Source organism: Gopherus evgoodei, chromosome 6 (assembly GCF_007399415.2).
Source record: "Gopherus evgoodei ecotype Sinaloan lineage chromosome 6, rGopEvg1_v1.p, whole genome shotgun sequence".
Taxonomy (NCBI): Eukaryota; Metazoa; Chordata; order Testudines; family Testudinidae; genus Gopherus; species Gopherus evgoodei.
In genome coordinates this window covers 6,578,765-6,594,011 of record NC_044327.1, presented here as the reverse complement: position 1 = coordinate 6,594,011, position 15,247 = coordinate 6,578,765, and the positions used below count along the sequence as shown (strand labels likewise).

Genomic DNA, 15,247 nt, shown 5'->3' with positions numbered 1-15,247 from the left:
CACTTGAGTTTTAAAAAACCCAGAATATATTCTCCACTTGCTAGAAGCCAGACACAGATGACTCAAATTTAAAACTAAATAAGAGCAGAAATAGAATAATATTTAAATAGAAAAATTAATTCAGTAAGCAGGTGTTTGTGTAACAAGCACATTATTTTCTTCCATCCGTTCTATATAGCATACACTTCAATCTAATTAAGGACAATGAAAATAAATCCTTATGATCTTATATTTAACAAACAGAACTCTTTAGTTTAGGTGCACTGATGTGTGAGCGATGCTCAAAAACTAGCTTCCAATTCACTATTCACAAAAGCCTGTCTACACTAGGCAAGAGGTGATGCATCAGTGTTAGCTATAATAAGAAATTTTGGCCTGGGCCCTATTGTAGAAAACTTTGAAGCTGAACAATTCCAGCATGTTGATGACTGCTTGGCTAATCCTTGGATTCCTTCCATGGTTCTGTCACAGGCATTGCAGCCTAGAATCTCCTGTCCCCATAGGTGCCAGGGAAGGGGCCAATGCCTTTAGCTGGCCTGAGTGGCTCTTTGCCCCAGCTCACTGGGCCTTGGCTGCTGTGCTATTTTCTAGAAATCTTAGCTTGTTAGTCTAAATGCTTCTGGTCCCTGCTCTATAGCTGCAAATTGGACTCCACATTTGAGTTCCTGACCTCCTACTGCCAGGCTCTATGTTACTGTGCAGGGAGCACGCACTGTAATCTAACTTGCGTTCTCTTGTGGAGAAACTTGGAACTGTCCTGTACTCAGGGCCAACTCTAGGTTTTTTGCCGCCCCAAGCTCCGAGAGCGTAAATGCCTAAGCAAACAAGCAAGAAAGTATGCAAAAAAAAAAAAAAGAATGGCCAGAATACCGCCCCTGGAATTGTGCTGCCCCAAGCACGTGCTTCCTCTGCTGGTGCCTAGAGCTTCTTTAAGGCTCTTCTGAAAGAGATTATGGATTCCAGTTTAAGAAACGGGGATAGATCTGACAGGCCCTTTTAAATTTATCTATGATCTAAAATTATAAGGGATATCATGATATCCATACAAGAAATCTGTCACTTCACCAATAGCTGAAGTTAGTTTTAATAAGTCCATTTGCAGCGAATGGAGTTTATGCAATGGACATGCACCCATTTTCTTTTTCTAGAATGACCTGTTTCAGAATTTTTTTAAACTTTAGCAGTAAAGGAGCAACAAATCTGCACCACACATTATTACACAGATGGACATTTCCAACATCTAGTATGGTACCTGGTCTGTCTGAAGCTGCTGCCGAAGTGCCCTCACTAGCTCTTGGTTGTCTGGATGAATGTTCTGGTGCTCATTTCTGTGAGAGGGAAAAAAAAATGAAAGAACAATGACAGCCAGAACACAGAAGAACAAAGTTTTAAAAACAAAGTGATTTAAAAAATAAAACCTGAAACTGAGGGGGAAAAAAAATCATTCACTCTCAGTATAATGGATTTTAAAGAAAATTCTAACATAATTAAGGAAACTGCATGATCAATATGTTTAAAAAGGTTTCACTGATATTTTAAGCCATGTGGCACTGTGACCTTTCGTCAAAGGAAAACATCCTTCTTATGACCAATCATTAAGAATAGCTTTGGCTGAAAATTATCAGTTTTAATAAATGAAAACAAAATCATTATTGTGTAAAAAATCAAGTTACTTGTAAATATATGTTAGCTAACTCAGAAGTAAGAGTTATAATATTTTTTTCTTTCCATTGGGAAGTCCTTTGTTGCTGGAAACATAATTAGGACAACTATTTTTTTCTTCGCTGCATGCATATACTCACTTATTGTAGAGTTGAAGTATCTTTTTTTTTAAAAATCTATTTTATTTGCTATCTGAAGGATTATGAAATACCACTCAAGAGAAGAAATGGCAGGCTTTTCCTTTGTTTATGAACACTGATCTTATATAACTTACTCCCAGCATTAAAAATATAAACCACCGAGGACCCCAGTGGCAACAAGAGTAGAGGTTAGACATGATAAAAAGACAGATTACCGTATATACTTGTTCATAAGCCGAAATCTTTTTTTTTTTTTTTCTTAGTAAAAAAAGGGAAGCACCAGAGAAGGGGGTCAGCTTATGAACGGGTATAGAGAGGAGAGGTGGGACACAGCCCCTCCAACAGAGGGAGCAAGGAGAGGCTGCACAGCCAGCAGAGCCAGAAGAGAAGAGGCAGGGCCAGAGTCTCTCTGCTTCTGGCCATGCTGCTCTCCTCCCAGCCTCCGAAGCAGCTGCAACTTCAGGACTGGCAGGCCCCGCCCCCCAGAGCAGGCTGTGGCCATGCTGCGCCTCCCGTTCTGGCCCATCACAGCAGCCTGTGGCCACGCTGCCCAGCCTGCCGGAGCAGCTCCAGCCAGGCCAGAGACATCTTCCCCTGGCCCTCCCCAGATAAGGTGGGAAGGGATGGGATGAGGAGAGTGTGGGGATCCCCGGCTAGGGTCATGTGGGGGGTTACTCCCTTGACTCCCAGCTTCTCTCCCTCCCCCCCACAAAAAAAAATCTCTCCATCTGTTGCTGTCCCGGCCTGTCAGGGTAAGCAGCCGGGGCGTGGGGACACTTTGTTTACTTAGGTTTACCTCTGTGCCTGCAGACACTCGAGGTAAACAAACTATCACGGCCCACCAGCAGTTTATTCTGATGGCCCAGGAGCCAAAGTTTGCTGACCTCTGAATTATAGGGTCGGCTTATGAACGGGTTACAAAAGTTTTTCTTTTTACTTATCCATCTTGGGGGGGGGTGTCAGCTTATAAATGAACCAGCTTATGATTGAGTATATACGGTACTTAAAAGGAGAATCAGAAGAAAGGGCTGCACTGAGGACTGATGAGAAATGGGTGGAGATAAACATTCATCACTTTTTCCCAGACTTGAGCAGGCCACATGGAAATCTTTCTGAATCAATGTGGTGTCATTAAGCTCAACTAAAAATCTTCTACAAGAGATAATGGAATTTTCAGTATTATATTGAGTATTGTTGAAGTTGCAAAGAAATTCTGTTATAAGTCTGTTTTCATTTGCTCCGTATTTTCTAAAACATTTACCTTTTGAGATGAATCTGACATGTTTGGTATTAACTCAAAGGTGAATTTATTTCTGAAAGTTTGAGCAAAATTCTCTCAGTTGTGGGTGTGTTTTTTTTAAAAGTTTGGGCATGTTGAAAAACAACATACTTATCCCATTTTAGTAGTGCCTTTGCTTGGTTTTGGAAAAAGATGAAAAATTAAAGCAAACTAAAATCTAAGCAACTGAAATATTGCTAGTGAACATGCTACATGGAAATCTGCTAAGATTTTTAGCTGAGCCTAACAAAGAGCTACTCCATCTCTGACACCTTAGTGCACCATCATCCTGCCGAGGGGCCTGGCAGAATTGCTGTTCTCCCTGCACAATGGGCTGGAAGGGACAGGACTATTGTCCTATGATACTTCTGGAGAATTCTGCACCACTGCACAATGCAGAATCTTGCAGAACTTAACATTGTGCGTGCAGAATTACCTTTCCCCCACAGAAATGGGGTTAGTTGCTAGCTGCCACTAGGGACCACTGAACTTGGCAGAACCTAACTTGCATGTAGAAGACACTGTTGGTGAGAGGAGGGGGAGCTAGAGGGTTCCCAGCAGCTGCAGTTCCCAGCATACCTTGAGAGAAGACAAGTGCAGCGCAGGAAACTCCCTGCAAGCCTGGGACCGAGTATCAAGCTGTTTCTCCCACTCGATCCCTGGCAGGGAGGGAGCAGGTGTCTGAGCAAAGGGGCGTCCCACAGCTGGGCTCTGGGCTTGTGGGTGTCTGGCCCCCCAGCTGGGCTCTGGGAGGAAATGGGATGCAGGTATCTGGGCTGGGGAGCCCCTGAGGTTGGGCTCTGGGGAAAAGGGGTTGTGGATGTCTGGCTCCCCGGCTGGGCTCTGGAGGGGGTAGGGGGGAAGGGAAAGAGAAACAGGAACTGGATTGTCAGAGAGGTTTCTTTAACGCACTACTCCTGGGGGAATCTGTGTGTGTGTCTGTACTGTTACAGACATACTTGCTGACAGGTATTTTGAAATAAACTATCAAAATAATTGAATTAGGCATGATTATGGAGCTGAATAGGAGCTCCCAGTGTGATTCTTGACAAAAGAGCTAACATGTTCTGGGACATATAAACAGGGCAACCTTGAGTGGGAGGAGAGATTACTTTACCTCTATATTTGTTACTGGTGTGAGTGCTGCTATATTACTGTGTCCAGTTCTAATGCCAACAATTCAAGAAGGATGTTAATAAATTAGAGAAGATTCACAGAAGAGCCAAGAGAACGATTAAAGGATTAGAGAACCTGCCTTATTGTGATAGACTCAAAGAGCGCGGTCTAGTTAGGTTAAAGAGAAGGTTGAGGGTGATGTGATTTCAATCGATAAGTATCTACATGGGGAACAAATATTTAATAATGCGCTCTTCAATCCGGCAGAGAACCAGTGGCTGGAAGTTGAAGCTAGAGAAATTCAGACTGGAAAAAAAGCATACATTTTTAACAGCGAGGGTAATTAACCATTAGATCAATTTATTAAGGGTTTTGGTGGATTCTCCATCACTGACCATTTTAAAATCAAGATTGGCTGTTTTTCCTAAATATATGCTGTAAGAATTATTTTGAGGAAGTTCTATGGCCTGTTACACGGGAGATCAGACTAGATGATCACAACGGTCCCTTCTTTGGGCTTGGAATCTATGAATTGTTTACAACATAATTATACACCCAATTTTTTTTTCCCCCAGAAAAAACTCATTCTGGAACTCTAATTTTTATTTATATTTCTTTAAAGTGGACTTTTCCCCAATAGCGCTATGAACTTTTGCAGTTTTGCATACCTGACTTTGCAATTTTATCATCTTAGTCTAGTTTTTAGCATTTAACAGCTTATGTATTCTTTCAAAAATAAATGAAAATGGCTTGCAGAGTACCTGCATGCTTGGCAATATACAATAATGTATTGTTTTACAACATCAGATATACATATATAGCCTATTGTCCCTTATACACAAGATGCTCAGTGCATAAGAAAAAGGACATTCACTGTGCAATGTCCACAGAAAATACATCAAGAGCTCCTGAGGAGCCGGCTTTGTTCACAGCATGCCTTTTAAGAGCACAGGAAAAACCATGTCTATTATATTGGAATAGACAAGAAATTGTATGTGATTATGTAGGTTAGGGGTTTGTTATAGAACTGGATGGGTAGGGTTCTGTGGCCTGCTTTGTGCAGGGGGTCGGACTAGATGATCACATTGGTCCCTTCTGACCCTAGAATCTATGAATTAAAGTTTGTTATAATGTATGCATACAAGGAAGCAGAGTGAAGATTAGATGTGCAATCTTTACTTTTAAATTTCTTGAATTTTGAGTGCTTCACCACACAACAGCTTTAACCTTATTTTGTTTTTTAAAAATGCCCATAATTTGGAATGATTCAGTAGCCATCATCAAATGTTATGACTCACAAAACGAAGTGTGGATCTAAATGAGGTAAGAGCTCCTGCTTCATTCAACATGCACTTTCCTCCAGTGAAAATGAGAAAATGCTCATATGGAGTTTAATTTACCTATATGGTAACATTGTAATCTCCCCTGTTAAAAAGTAAGTCTCCTTGTAGGTTTCATCTCTTTTGGAAACACTGATGTACCTATAAAAGTGAAAAGTGTGCGATAGACTAGACTGATGTGCAATGACTAGATAACGAAGATACTGGGAAGCAGGTTAGATAAGCAATGAGGGACAATTAGGTAGTTTCTGATATATTCTAGATTGTTTGGCTCCTTTTAACTTGTTAGGTGAGCTAAGATTTCACCATCTCAGCTCTGTCTATTGTGACAACTAACTCTCAGCTTTTAGAGAGGATGGCAGCAAACTGACTAATTTGTCAAGATTTAGTTACTTACAAGGGCAAACTGACTTAACAAAAGTGTCTATAATGATTGAATTAAATAGCTGCAGCTCTTGGAAGTTTTTTTTTTTTTTAATCTTTTACTGTTAACAGCTTCTTCAACAGCTCAGACTTCGAATTCATGCATTGATTCTGAACTGTGATGTGTTTTTCTTTAATAAAAAGGGGGAAATCACCACATGCCTTAAGTTCAATAGACCCTCCCCTTCACATTCCACTTCACATTCTATTTCTGCCCTCAAGGCCACACTCAAACACACTGTTGCTCCCCATCCTGTGCTGCTTCCTACTGTCTGCTGTTCTTCCCTGGCACCCCTCTTTAACAGTCATGAACCCCACTCCAAGCTTCCCAGTCTCCTCTTTCTCATTCTATACTTGCCACATGCCCAAACCCAGTTTTAAATATTTTAAAATAAAATCTCTAAAACTGGATAGGTGCATGAGACAGAGGTATGGATGAGAAGACGACTGTGGGGAGGGGAATAGATGCAGGGTATGGCAACATGGAGGGGTATGGTGTTGAGACACATGTGAGAGAATATGAGGCTCATGCTCCTCCTCCCCTCCAGTATTTGGTGGATAAGAAGAGTGGTATCCAAGAGGTTTACAGATTTAGGTGGGGACAATGCTGGAGTCTGGGTAAGGGAGTCGGGTGCCTACTATCCTTCAAGCTCAGGAGCTGAATCAGCCAAGGATGCTGCTTAAAGAAATGCATCCTAGAATACCTAAGGAGTTGACTGAGGAGATATCTGAGCCACTAGCAATTATCTCTGAAAAATCATGGAAGACGGGAGAGATTCCAGAAAACCGGAAAAGGGCAAATATAGTACCTATTTATAAAAAAGACAATAAGGACAATAAGGAAATATGCTTAACTTCTGTACCCGGAAAGATAATGGAGCAAATAATGAAGCCATCAATTTGCAAATATCTAGAAAATAATAAGATAAGTAATAATCAGAACGGATTTGTGAAGAACAAATCATGTTAAATCAACCTTAAAGCTTTCTTTGACAGGGTAACAAGCCTTGTGGCTGGGGGGAAGCGGTAGACATGGTATAACAACTTTAGTAAAGCTTTTGATAATGTCTCACACGACCTTCTCATAAACTAAGGCAATGCAACCTAGATGGAGCTACTATGAGGTGGGTGCATAACTGGTTGGAAAACCGGTACCAGAGAGTAGTTATCAGTGGTTCACAGTCATGCTGGAATGGCATAATGAGTGGGATCCTGCAGGGATCCGTTCTGGGTCCAGTTCTGTTCAATTTCTTCACCACTGATTTAGATAATGGCATAGAGAGAACACTTACAAAGTTTGCGGACAATATCAAGCTGGGAGGGGTTGCAAGTGCTTTGGAGGATAGGATTAAAATTCAAAATCACCTGGACAAACTGGAGAAATGGTCTGAAGTAAAAGGAGGAAATTCAATAAGGATAAATGCAAAATAGTCCAACTAGAAAGGAACAACCAGTTGCACACATACAAAATGGGAAGAGACTGCCTAGGAAGGAGCACCACGGAAAAAGATCTGGGGGACATAGTGGACCACAAGCTAAATATAAGGCAACAGTGTAATGCTGTTGAAAAAAAAAAAAAAAAAAAAAAAAAAAAAAAAAAAAAAAAAAGCAAACGTCATTCTGGGATATATTAACAGGAGTGTTGTAAGCAAGACACGAGAAGTAATTCTTCCGTTCTACTCTGCGCTTATTAGGCCTCAACTGGAGTATTATGTCCAGTTCTGGGCGCCACATTTCAGGAAAGATGTGGACAAATTGGAGAAAGTCCAGAGAAGAGCAACAAAAATGATTAAAGGTCTAGAAAACATGACCTATTTATTAGTGAAGACTGAAAAAATTGAGTTTGTTTAGTCTGGAAAAAAGACTGAGAGGGGACATGATAACAGTTTTCAAATACATAAAAAGGTTGTTACAAGGAGGAGGGAGAAAAATTGTTTTTTTTATTTAACCTCTGAGAATAGGACAAGAAACAATGGGCTTAAATTGCAGGAAGGAAGGTTTAGGTTGGACATTGGAAAAACTTAACTGTCAGGGTGGTTAAGCACTGGAATAAATTGCCCAGGGAGGTTGTGGAATCTCCATAATTGGATATTTTTAAGAGCAGGTTAGACAAACACCTGTCAGGGATGGTCTAGATCAGGGGTAGGCAACCTATGGCATGTGTGCCATAAGCGGCACGCAAGCTGATTTTCAGTGGCACTCACACTGCCTGGATCCTGGCCACCAGTCTGGGGGGCTCTGTATTTTAGTTTAATTTTAAAATGAAGCTTCTTAAACATTTTAAAAATCTTATTTACTTTACATACAATAGATTAGTTATATATTATAAACGTATAGAAAGAGACCTTCTAAAAACATTAACATGTATTACTGGCACGCGAAACCTTGAATTAGAGTGAATAACTGAAGACTCAGCACACCACTTCTGAAAGGCTGCCGACACCTGGTCTAGAAAATAGTTAGTCTTGCCATGAGTCCCTTCCAGTTCTGTGATTCACCCTTTAAAGAGTTATGCTGTCTTAAAGACAACCTTAAGCACAAAAGCACTGAATTGCTCTATGTTTCAATCCAGCTTGCTTCTCCAGCAAATTACCATTTAGGACATGAAGGTGGATCCAGTGTGTGCGTTCTGTATGGAGCCCTTTGCTCTGTAAAAGGTATCAAGCTGACTAGCTCCCTTACCCAGGCCATCAGCAACTCTCATCGTAGCCACATATCCCTGAAGCTCCAACTCCAAGAAAACTCTGCCTGCTCCAATATTGCTCATCAAAATCCCTTATTCACCGCTGGAATCCTGCTGTTGCTGCCCCAGGACTGCGGCAGTGGGGCTTGTCGGCGATTTAAAGGGCCTGGGGCTCCCCACAGCGGCTGGAGCCCAGAGCTCTTTAAATCACTGCTGGAACCCTGCCACCCCTACCCCGATATAACGGGGTTTCAGCTATAATGCAGTACAGATTTTTGGCTCCCCACGACCACGTTATAGCAGGGTAGAGGTGTATTTTTTTTCAAAAAAAATCTTCTCCTGTCCTACAGTATTTGAAACATATTTACAAACCAACTATTTACAAACAAATCAGTCAATCCATTCAAAAGTTTAAGGGAATTAAAACTAGGATTTATAACAGAAGTGTAACTGCAACCTTAACTACAGAGTCACTATTAACATCTCTATAAGTAGCAAGCGATTGTGATATTAACTATGCAGGCCATGAATTCAGTAATTTACATTCTCAGGAAATGTTGGACCATATTCAGTTTGACCAGCTGAAGATCCAGAAAAGAGTTTGGCATCATCCCTGGAAAACTCGTCATTTCATTATGGTTATAGACTAAACATCAAGCTGTGTCAAGCAATCTTCAATTAAACAACAAGATATCTAGACTGGGATGTCAACAATTTATTTCAACAGCATGGATCCATAATTACTTTACACCTTAATGCAACTACTCAATTTAATAGAAAAAGTTAAAACTTCACAGTCATGTTGGAATGCATGTATTGATCAATTCCTATCAACATTGTCTCACCTTAAAAGCATATACACCAGAGCAGCAATGAGAGTGAAACTGAGCACAACAGCCACCAGTACCTGGTCACTTACTCCTTCTATAACCGAATCATTATCTAGTTTCAAACTCTGAACTTCTGCTTGTTGACTGGCCATTCCAGGTCTAAAACGTAAAAAGAACATATATAAAATATATATATGTATGCACACACACACACAACTCTTGAAGCTACATATAATTTATTGGTTGGAATATATACTAAAAAAAACAAAGTGGGAAAAAAGTTGAATTTGACCATATATACACAGCTTGTTGTAGGGAGTGGAACTAATACCATTACAATACCAGCAAAAGTTTTAAATGATTGGCTGCTATCTGAAGTCTTAAAATTAAACAAGATTTTTTTGAAGCTGCCAGATATACTAGCTGAGGATCCTTGATAGGAGAGAGTGCTTGATTTGACATGTTCCAAATACAGCCTATCTACATCGAGTATGCATCCACGGTCTGAAGTGCTAGGAGTTCTCAAACTTTTTCATAGTGTAGACCACATTGTAACAGTCTTTTGGACCATCCCCTATCTATGGCAACTACAGGTGGGATTTTCATAAGCAATAAATGTTAGCCTAACATTGCTACTATTGAAGTCAATGGGAGTTTGAGAAATCCACCCTATAACATTTACTTACACAAAAGAATATTTAAGAAATATTAATGGGGGAGGAGGTAATCATGCCTCCTACTCTTGCTCTTCATTGTGTCTGCCCTTCCTACATGTTCCTTTCCATCTGCAGGAAACACGGAGATTTAGCACAGCACACCCAGTCACTTTCCTCAGACAAAGAGCAAGTGCTCCTCAGGGCACAGTTTGGAAGCCTCTGGGCTAAGCCATGAAGGAAAAGGTCATTTTCAGATTACTTCTTGTTCTAACCCAGGTGTTGGTAACTTTTCATAACCGGTGTGTTAAGTCCTCATTTACTCACTCTGATTTAAGGTTTTGCATGCCAGTAATACATTTTAATGTTTTTAGAAGGTCTCTTTCTAAAAGTCTATAATATAGAACTAAACTATTGTTGTATGTAAAGTAAATAAGGTTTTTTAAAATGTTTAAGGAGTTTCATTTAAAATTAAATTAAAATGCAGAGCCCTCTGGACCGACAGACAGCCAGGACCTGGGCAGTGTGAGTGCCACTGAAAATTGGCTTGCGTGCCACCTTCGGCACGCAGGCCATAGGTTGCCTACCCTTGTTCTAACCCTTAACATAACAATTGTTTTCTTGTTAACTTCATTATCGGCAAATATCAGAGTGACTTATCTTCTACAGATAATGTTGGCTAAACTACAGTGGGAGAGGTAAACCAAATAAAATTGGCTGCAATAAGCTGTTAAGGGCTCCTGTGGCAATCAAGATGGGCTCTGAACCACAGCTGTGAACATTATGAAATCAACCAAAGAAAATGAAGCTGGCTTTGGGAAAGGAGTGACATGTTTACAAAATATCATGCTGGAACTGTGTTCCATCACAATTAAAGTTTTAAAAATATTTTTTCTTGATGATAAATATGGACTCTTGGAGACAAAATATGAGACTAATCTAAATTTGTATAATTTATATAATCTTCTAGCTCTCTCTCCACCCCCCCTCAGTACACACGCCACCATTTTAGGACTCCCTGATACCTCCTTATATAATAAATCATTTCAGAATTTGTCCCTTAATGTTTGAAAAATGCCAGCCAGGAAGTTATTAATTAGCCCTAAATATACACTAAATGGAAAGAAAGAACACCAAAGTCATGGAAATTAGTGTACACCAGTAATGATACGATTACACTTAGAGGAAAGCACACCCATTATTGTGGCAAAATTTCCACTAGTCTACTACTGATAGCCTCAAAAAACATCTTTTCACCAAAACTCAACGTGGATATGAAGGTCTGGTCTTCTATCACTGTGGGGAATTTACAGGCTAGCCTCCATTATATTTGTGGGAGCTATTCTCCATTATATTTATGGGAGCTGCCTATTTCAGTTTCTGTGCAGCAGTGAAGAAAGAGAAGCCAATGCATTCTGCCATCCCAGTAAGTGGATGAGTGATGATATTTTTAAGGACTGTAAGAATGGGGAAAAACTCCCGAGAGAAAAATTAGGGTGTGTGTGAAAGGACCCAAGTGAAAAGGACATCCTTGTATCCTGCATATGTCCTTAAGGAAAACAGTAGTCATTCTGTGACCTCCTGTTGGACCCTGAGAAGTTGGACGAGGAGAGGAGGTAAGTCCATCCCACAAGGAAAAGGATCTGAATTATTTCACTTCATGCTCCCTGGGCTGGGAGTGTCTGGGCTGAGCAGGGACCAATTGTACAGAATAAAGGTTGAGCGGCAGCCACTAGCAACTATCTGGCATCAGAAAGGTGGCAGTAACTGGCATCTTTCAGGCAGCTGTGGCCTTGCAGATAAAACAGCTTGTGGGATGGGCTTGTTTTACAGCCTTCTCAACAACTTCAGCATGGACCTTGCCTACATGTTGGCCAGGAGCAGGCATTTCTTCGTCCTGGTTGCTACGAGGGAAATCATTCCTTCTCCCAAGATTCAGGAGACTCCAGTGAAACTTTCCTGCTTGCTCTTCAAGCTGTGGGATTCAGGGGGAGTGGCAGGGAGGTTTTGAAAATCTTAACCCCTAGTTCCATGCCATTGATTCTGGTCAGGTGACAGGGAAGGAAGCTTCACTGAGGACTGCTCAACTGTCTTACTGTGGAGCTTGCCCACAGCACCAAGGAGCTGTGTTTCTGTGGCCTGCTGTCTATCTGCCATTTCTCAGAGGTGAGGAGAGATTATGTCCTTCAGAGCCTCTTCTGAAAGCCAAAAGATTTTCTAAGCTCAGCAGTTTTGAGCCAAAAAGTCTTCAAGCCACTGAAGAAGCCACATGTTTAGTTAAGAACACTTCAAAAATCTTGTGAAAGCTCTGCTTCAAAGAGAGACTTGAATTCTGCTGTATGCACTGCTTGGAGGGCAAAAAATTCTGGGGAGATCTTCCGGAGGGGCATCCTTAAAGCCAAGCTCAGACCAAAGACCCTGGTTGCCTCCAGTTGCCATACAGAAGGGGGCTGCTCATTGTGAAGACTGGCTGACACGAAGGAAACTGGGAAACATTCATTTCCAAACACCACATGGTCCAAGTTAAAACTAACATGTTGTTTGGAGGTGAGGTATGTATTTTATTGCAGATAGATGTGGGTAAGGATTAAGGGTATGTAGGAGACAATTAAATTTGGATTTCTGTCTCCATACTTATTTATTTTTACTGAAGTGTCTCAGGGCTCTCCTAGAGAATCAACAATGAGTTGACATAAGTAAATAAGGTTTGTATTCAACTACTTTATGAAATTCTTGCCGTGCTCCATTTGTACAAATTTTTTTTTTTAATTATATTTACCTAACCTTTTCATCTTAACAATTTTAGTTGAATCAACCTAACTGCAAGACCATGTGTTTTTCAGATGCCGAATAATCCATTTAAAAGACATTCTTCCTTCTCGGTGTTAAAAATTTGTGCTCATTGTTTCTTTATGATGTACAAAGGAGGATAGAAAGTTGTTTAATTTGTTCCTTCTCTTTTATACTACAAATTCTTGTTTATGCTAGTTTTCATGGAAGACTATGGATGACAAAATTACTTTAGAAAAAAAACAAGAAAGTGAAACTAATAATTCAGAGGAGAGGTAACTGTTACTCAGACTTTTAAGAACTCGTGTTTTCTTGACATCCATCCAACTGAATAATCAGTTGGGAGACTCTCTCTTTAACAAAGTTTCATTCCTACACTGCCTTTCAGTTAAGAAATGAGAAAGCTCACAATCCTCCAGCAAAATCAACTTACAAAAGACAAAAAAAAACAAAAACCAGCCATTTTTTTTAAATAGCAAAAAATTTCAGCCCCTCTTTAAACATAAAAAAAGAAGCAAAAAGGACACTAACCAGATTTTTAATTGCCAGTCCTCTTTAATCTCCTGGTGTTTCTAATACAAAATATCAGGGCTCTTCAGTGAGAAAAAGAAAAGAAAGAATTACCTTATCTTTTGCACTGAGACCCAGCTATGTCACAATTGGTTTGATCAGGACTTGGTTAAATAGCAGACAAGCTGATACCAGATGCATTTGCATCATGATTCTCAATGACTATGGAATGGAATGATACACAGACAGACTGGGAGGGACTGGGGGTGGCAGAAGGTATGAAGAGTGGTGAAGTACTGGAATGGGTTAGCTAGGGAGGTGGTGGAATCCCATTCCTTAGAGGTTTTTAAGGTCAGGCTAGACAAAGCCGTGGCTGGGATGTAGTTGGGAATTGGTCCTGCTTTGAGCAGGAGGTTGGACTAGATGACCTCCTGAGGTCCCTTCCAACCCTGAGATTCTATGATTCTAAGAAATGTAATTTACCTGGGCAAAATTGTCATTACAAGTTATCAGCTCAGGCACAAATTCTTGCCTGCTCTTTATCATGGTGACTCAAACTGATGATAGTAAACTAATGATAATTTACTCTCTTGTCAACAAAGAATTATTTGCCATAGGCAAGTAGAATTTTTCAAAGCTGATTTAATTACTGTCTGGTTAAAAATTCACACTGGTCACAAGTTATCTACCTGATCTCCATTGCTTCTTTCCCAATAGAGGAATATCACAAATAACAGCATCTTAAATTACAACAGTGACTTTTATTCTTGGAAGCACACACAGAGGATGTTGAAATTTAAGGGCACAAAGGGGCATGTTAATGCAGATGTATTACCTCATCATGCTTCTGAACTGCCAGCTAACAAGAGAAATACTATCAAGATTCTGTTTCATATCGCACAGCTAGAACAATCCCACATACCATCATTTAGAAGGACATTAAAAATGAACCAGTGCTTGCCATAGTAGGTGAAATAATTATTACTGGCTAGCCAGACCAGAATATTCATGATGTTCTACATTTTCCATGTACACCTCTACCCTGTTATAACGCCACTCGATATAACATGAAATCGGATATAACGCGGTAAAGCAGCGCTCTGGAGGGGTGGGGCTGCACGCTCCAGTGGATCAAAGCACGTTCAATATAACGCGGTTTCACCTATAACACGGTAAGATTTTTTGGCTCCAGAAGACAGTGTTATATCGAGGTAGAGGTGTATCTGAATGCCTCTTACTTATCTGCTATTATACTCCCAAGAGAGATTACAAAGATCTTAGACACAAGGGTCACATAGGTATAGGAAAAATGAAGGACCTTATTATGGCTCTAGGTGGTCTAGAAATGACAAATTGAGATGGCATGAAAAACGAGTAACCAAGAAATTAGGAGGTCACATACATCTGTGGACTTTCAGGGCATAGTACAAGGCTCATCAGTTTGCTCAAATCCCTTACTTAAAGAGAGATTTGAATTGAGAGTGTCCTTTTAAGAATTTGTTGGGGGTGAATAAGGGGAAATTATTTACTTGAAATTCTGTTTCTCAGACAACAATATTCTGACAGGATTCTTGCTCCTGGGCTTTTGCTTCTTAGTGCAAGACTGGTGGAATACCCTTGGCTCTTACACAATTTACATAAGCACAAGCCCAGGCGCCTACTGGCTGTTGCATGCCAACTTCTGCCAGGATAAATGCTGTCCTCTAAAAGTGCTAGTCAGTGTCTTTGGTTTCAAAGGAGATGAAGCTCCCAGGATAAGCCAATGCAAAATGATTTATCATGACTAAAAAAAATACATCCCAAAGAAAAATGTACCAGGAT

The 15,247-nt window shown here is 40.4% G+C and overlaps 1 protein-coding gene across 6 annotated transcripts in view; it reads right to left on the bottom strand.

Moving 5' to 3' along the window:
* Positions 1-15,247, bottom strand: part of RNF170 (ring finger protein 170) — a 39,722-nt gene that overhangs the window by 18,505 nt on the left and 5,970 nt on the right. For 3 of the 6 annotated variants that reach the window (XM_030566201.1, XM_030566202.1, XM_030566200.1), the window contains exons 3-4: positions 9,489-9,632; positions 1,253-1,328 (exon numbers count right to left, since the gene is read on the bottom strand). In XM_030566201.1, coding sequence (XP_030422061.1) covers positions 1,253-1,328; positions 9,489-9,625 — 213 coding nt within the window. In that variant the 5' untranslated portion in view covers positions 9,626-9,632. Of the gene's footprint in view, positions 1-1,252; positions 1,329-9,488; positions 9,633-13,447; positions 13,510-15,247 lie in introns of all 6 variants that reach the window. The other 3 variants (XM_030566203.1, XM_030566204.1, XM_030566198.1) reach the window with 2 other exon arrangements.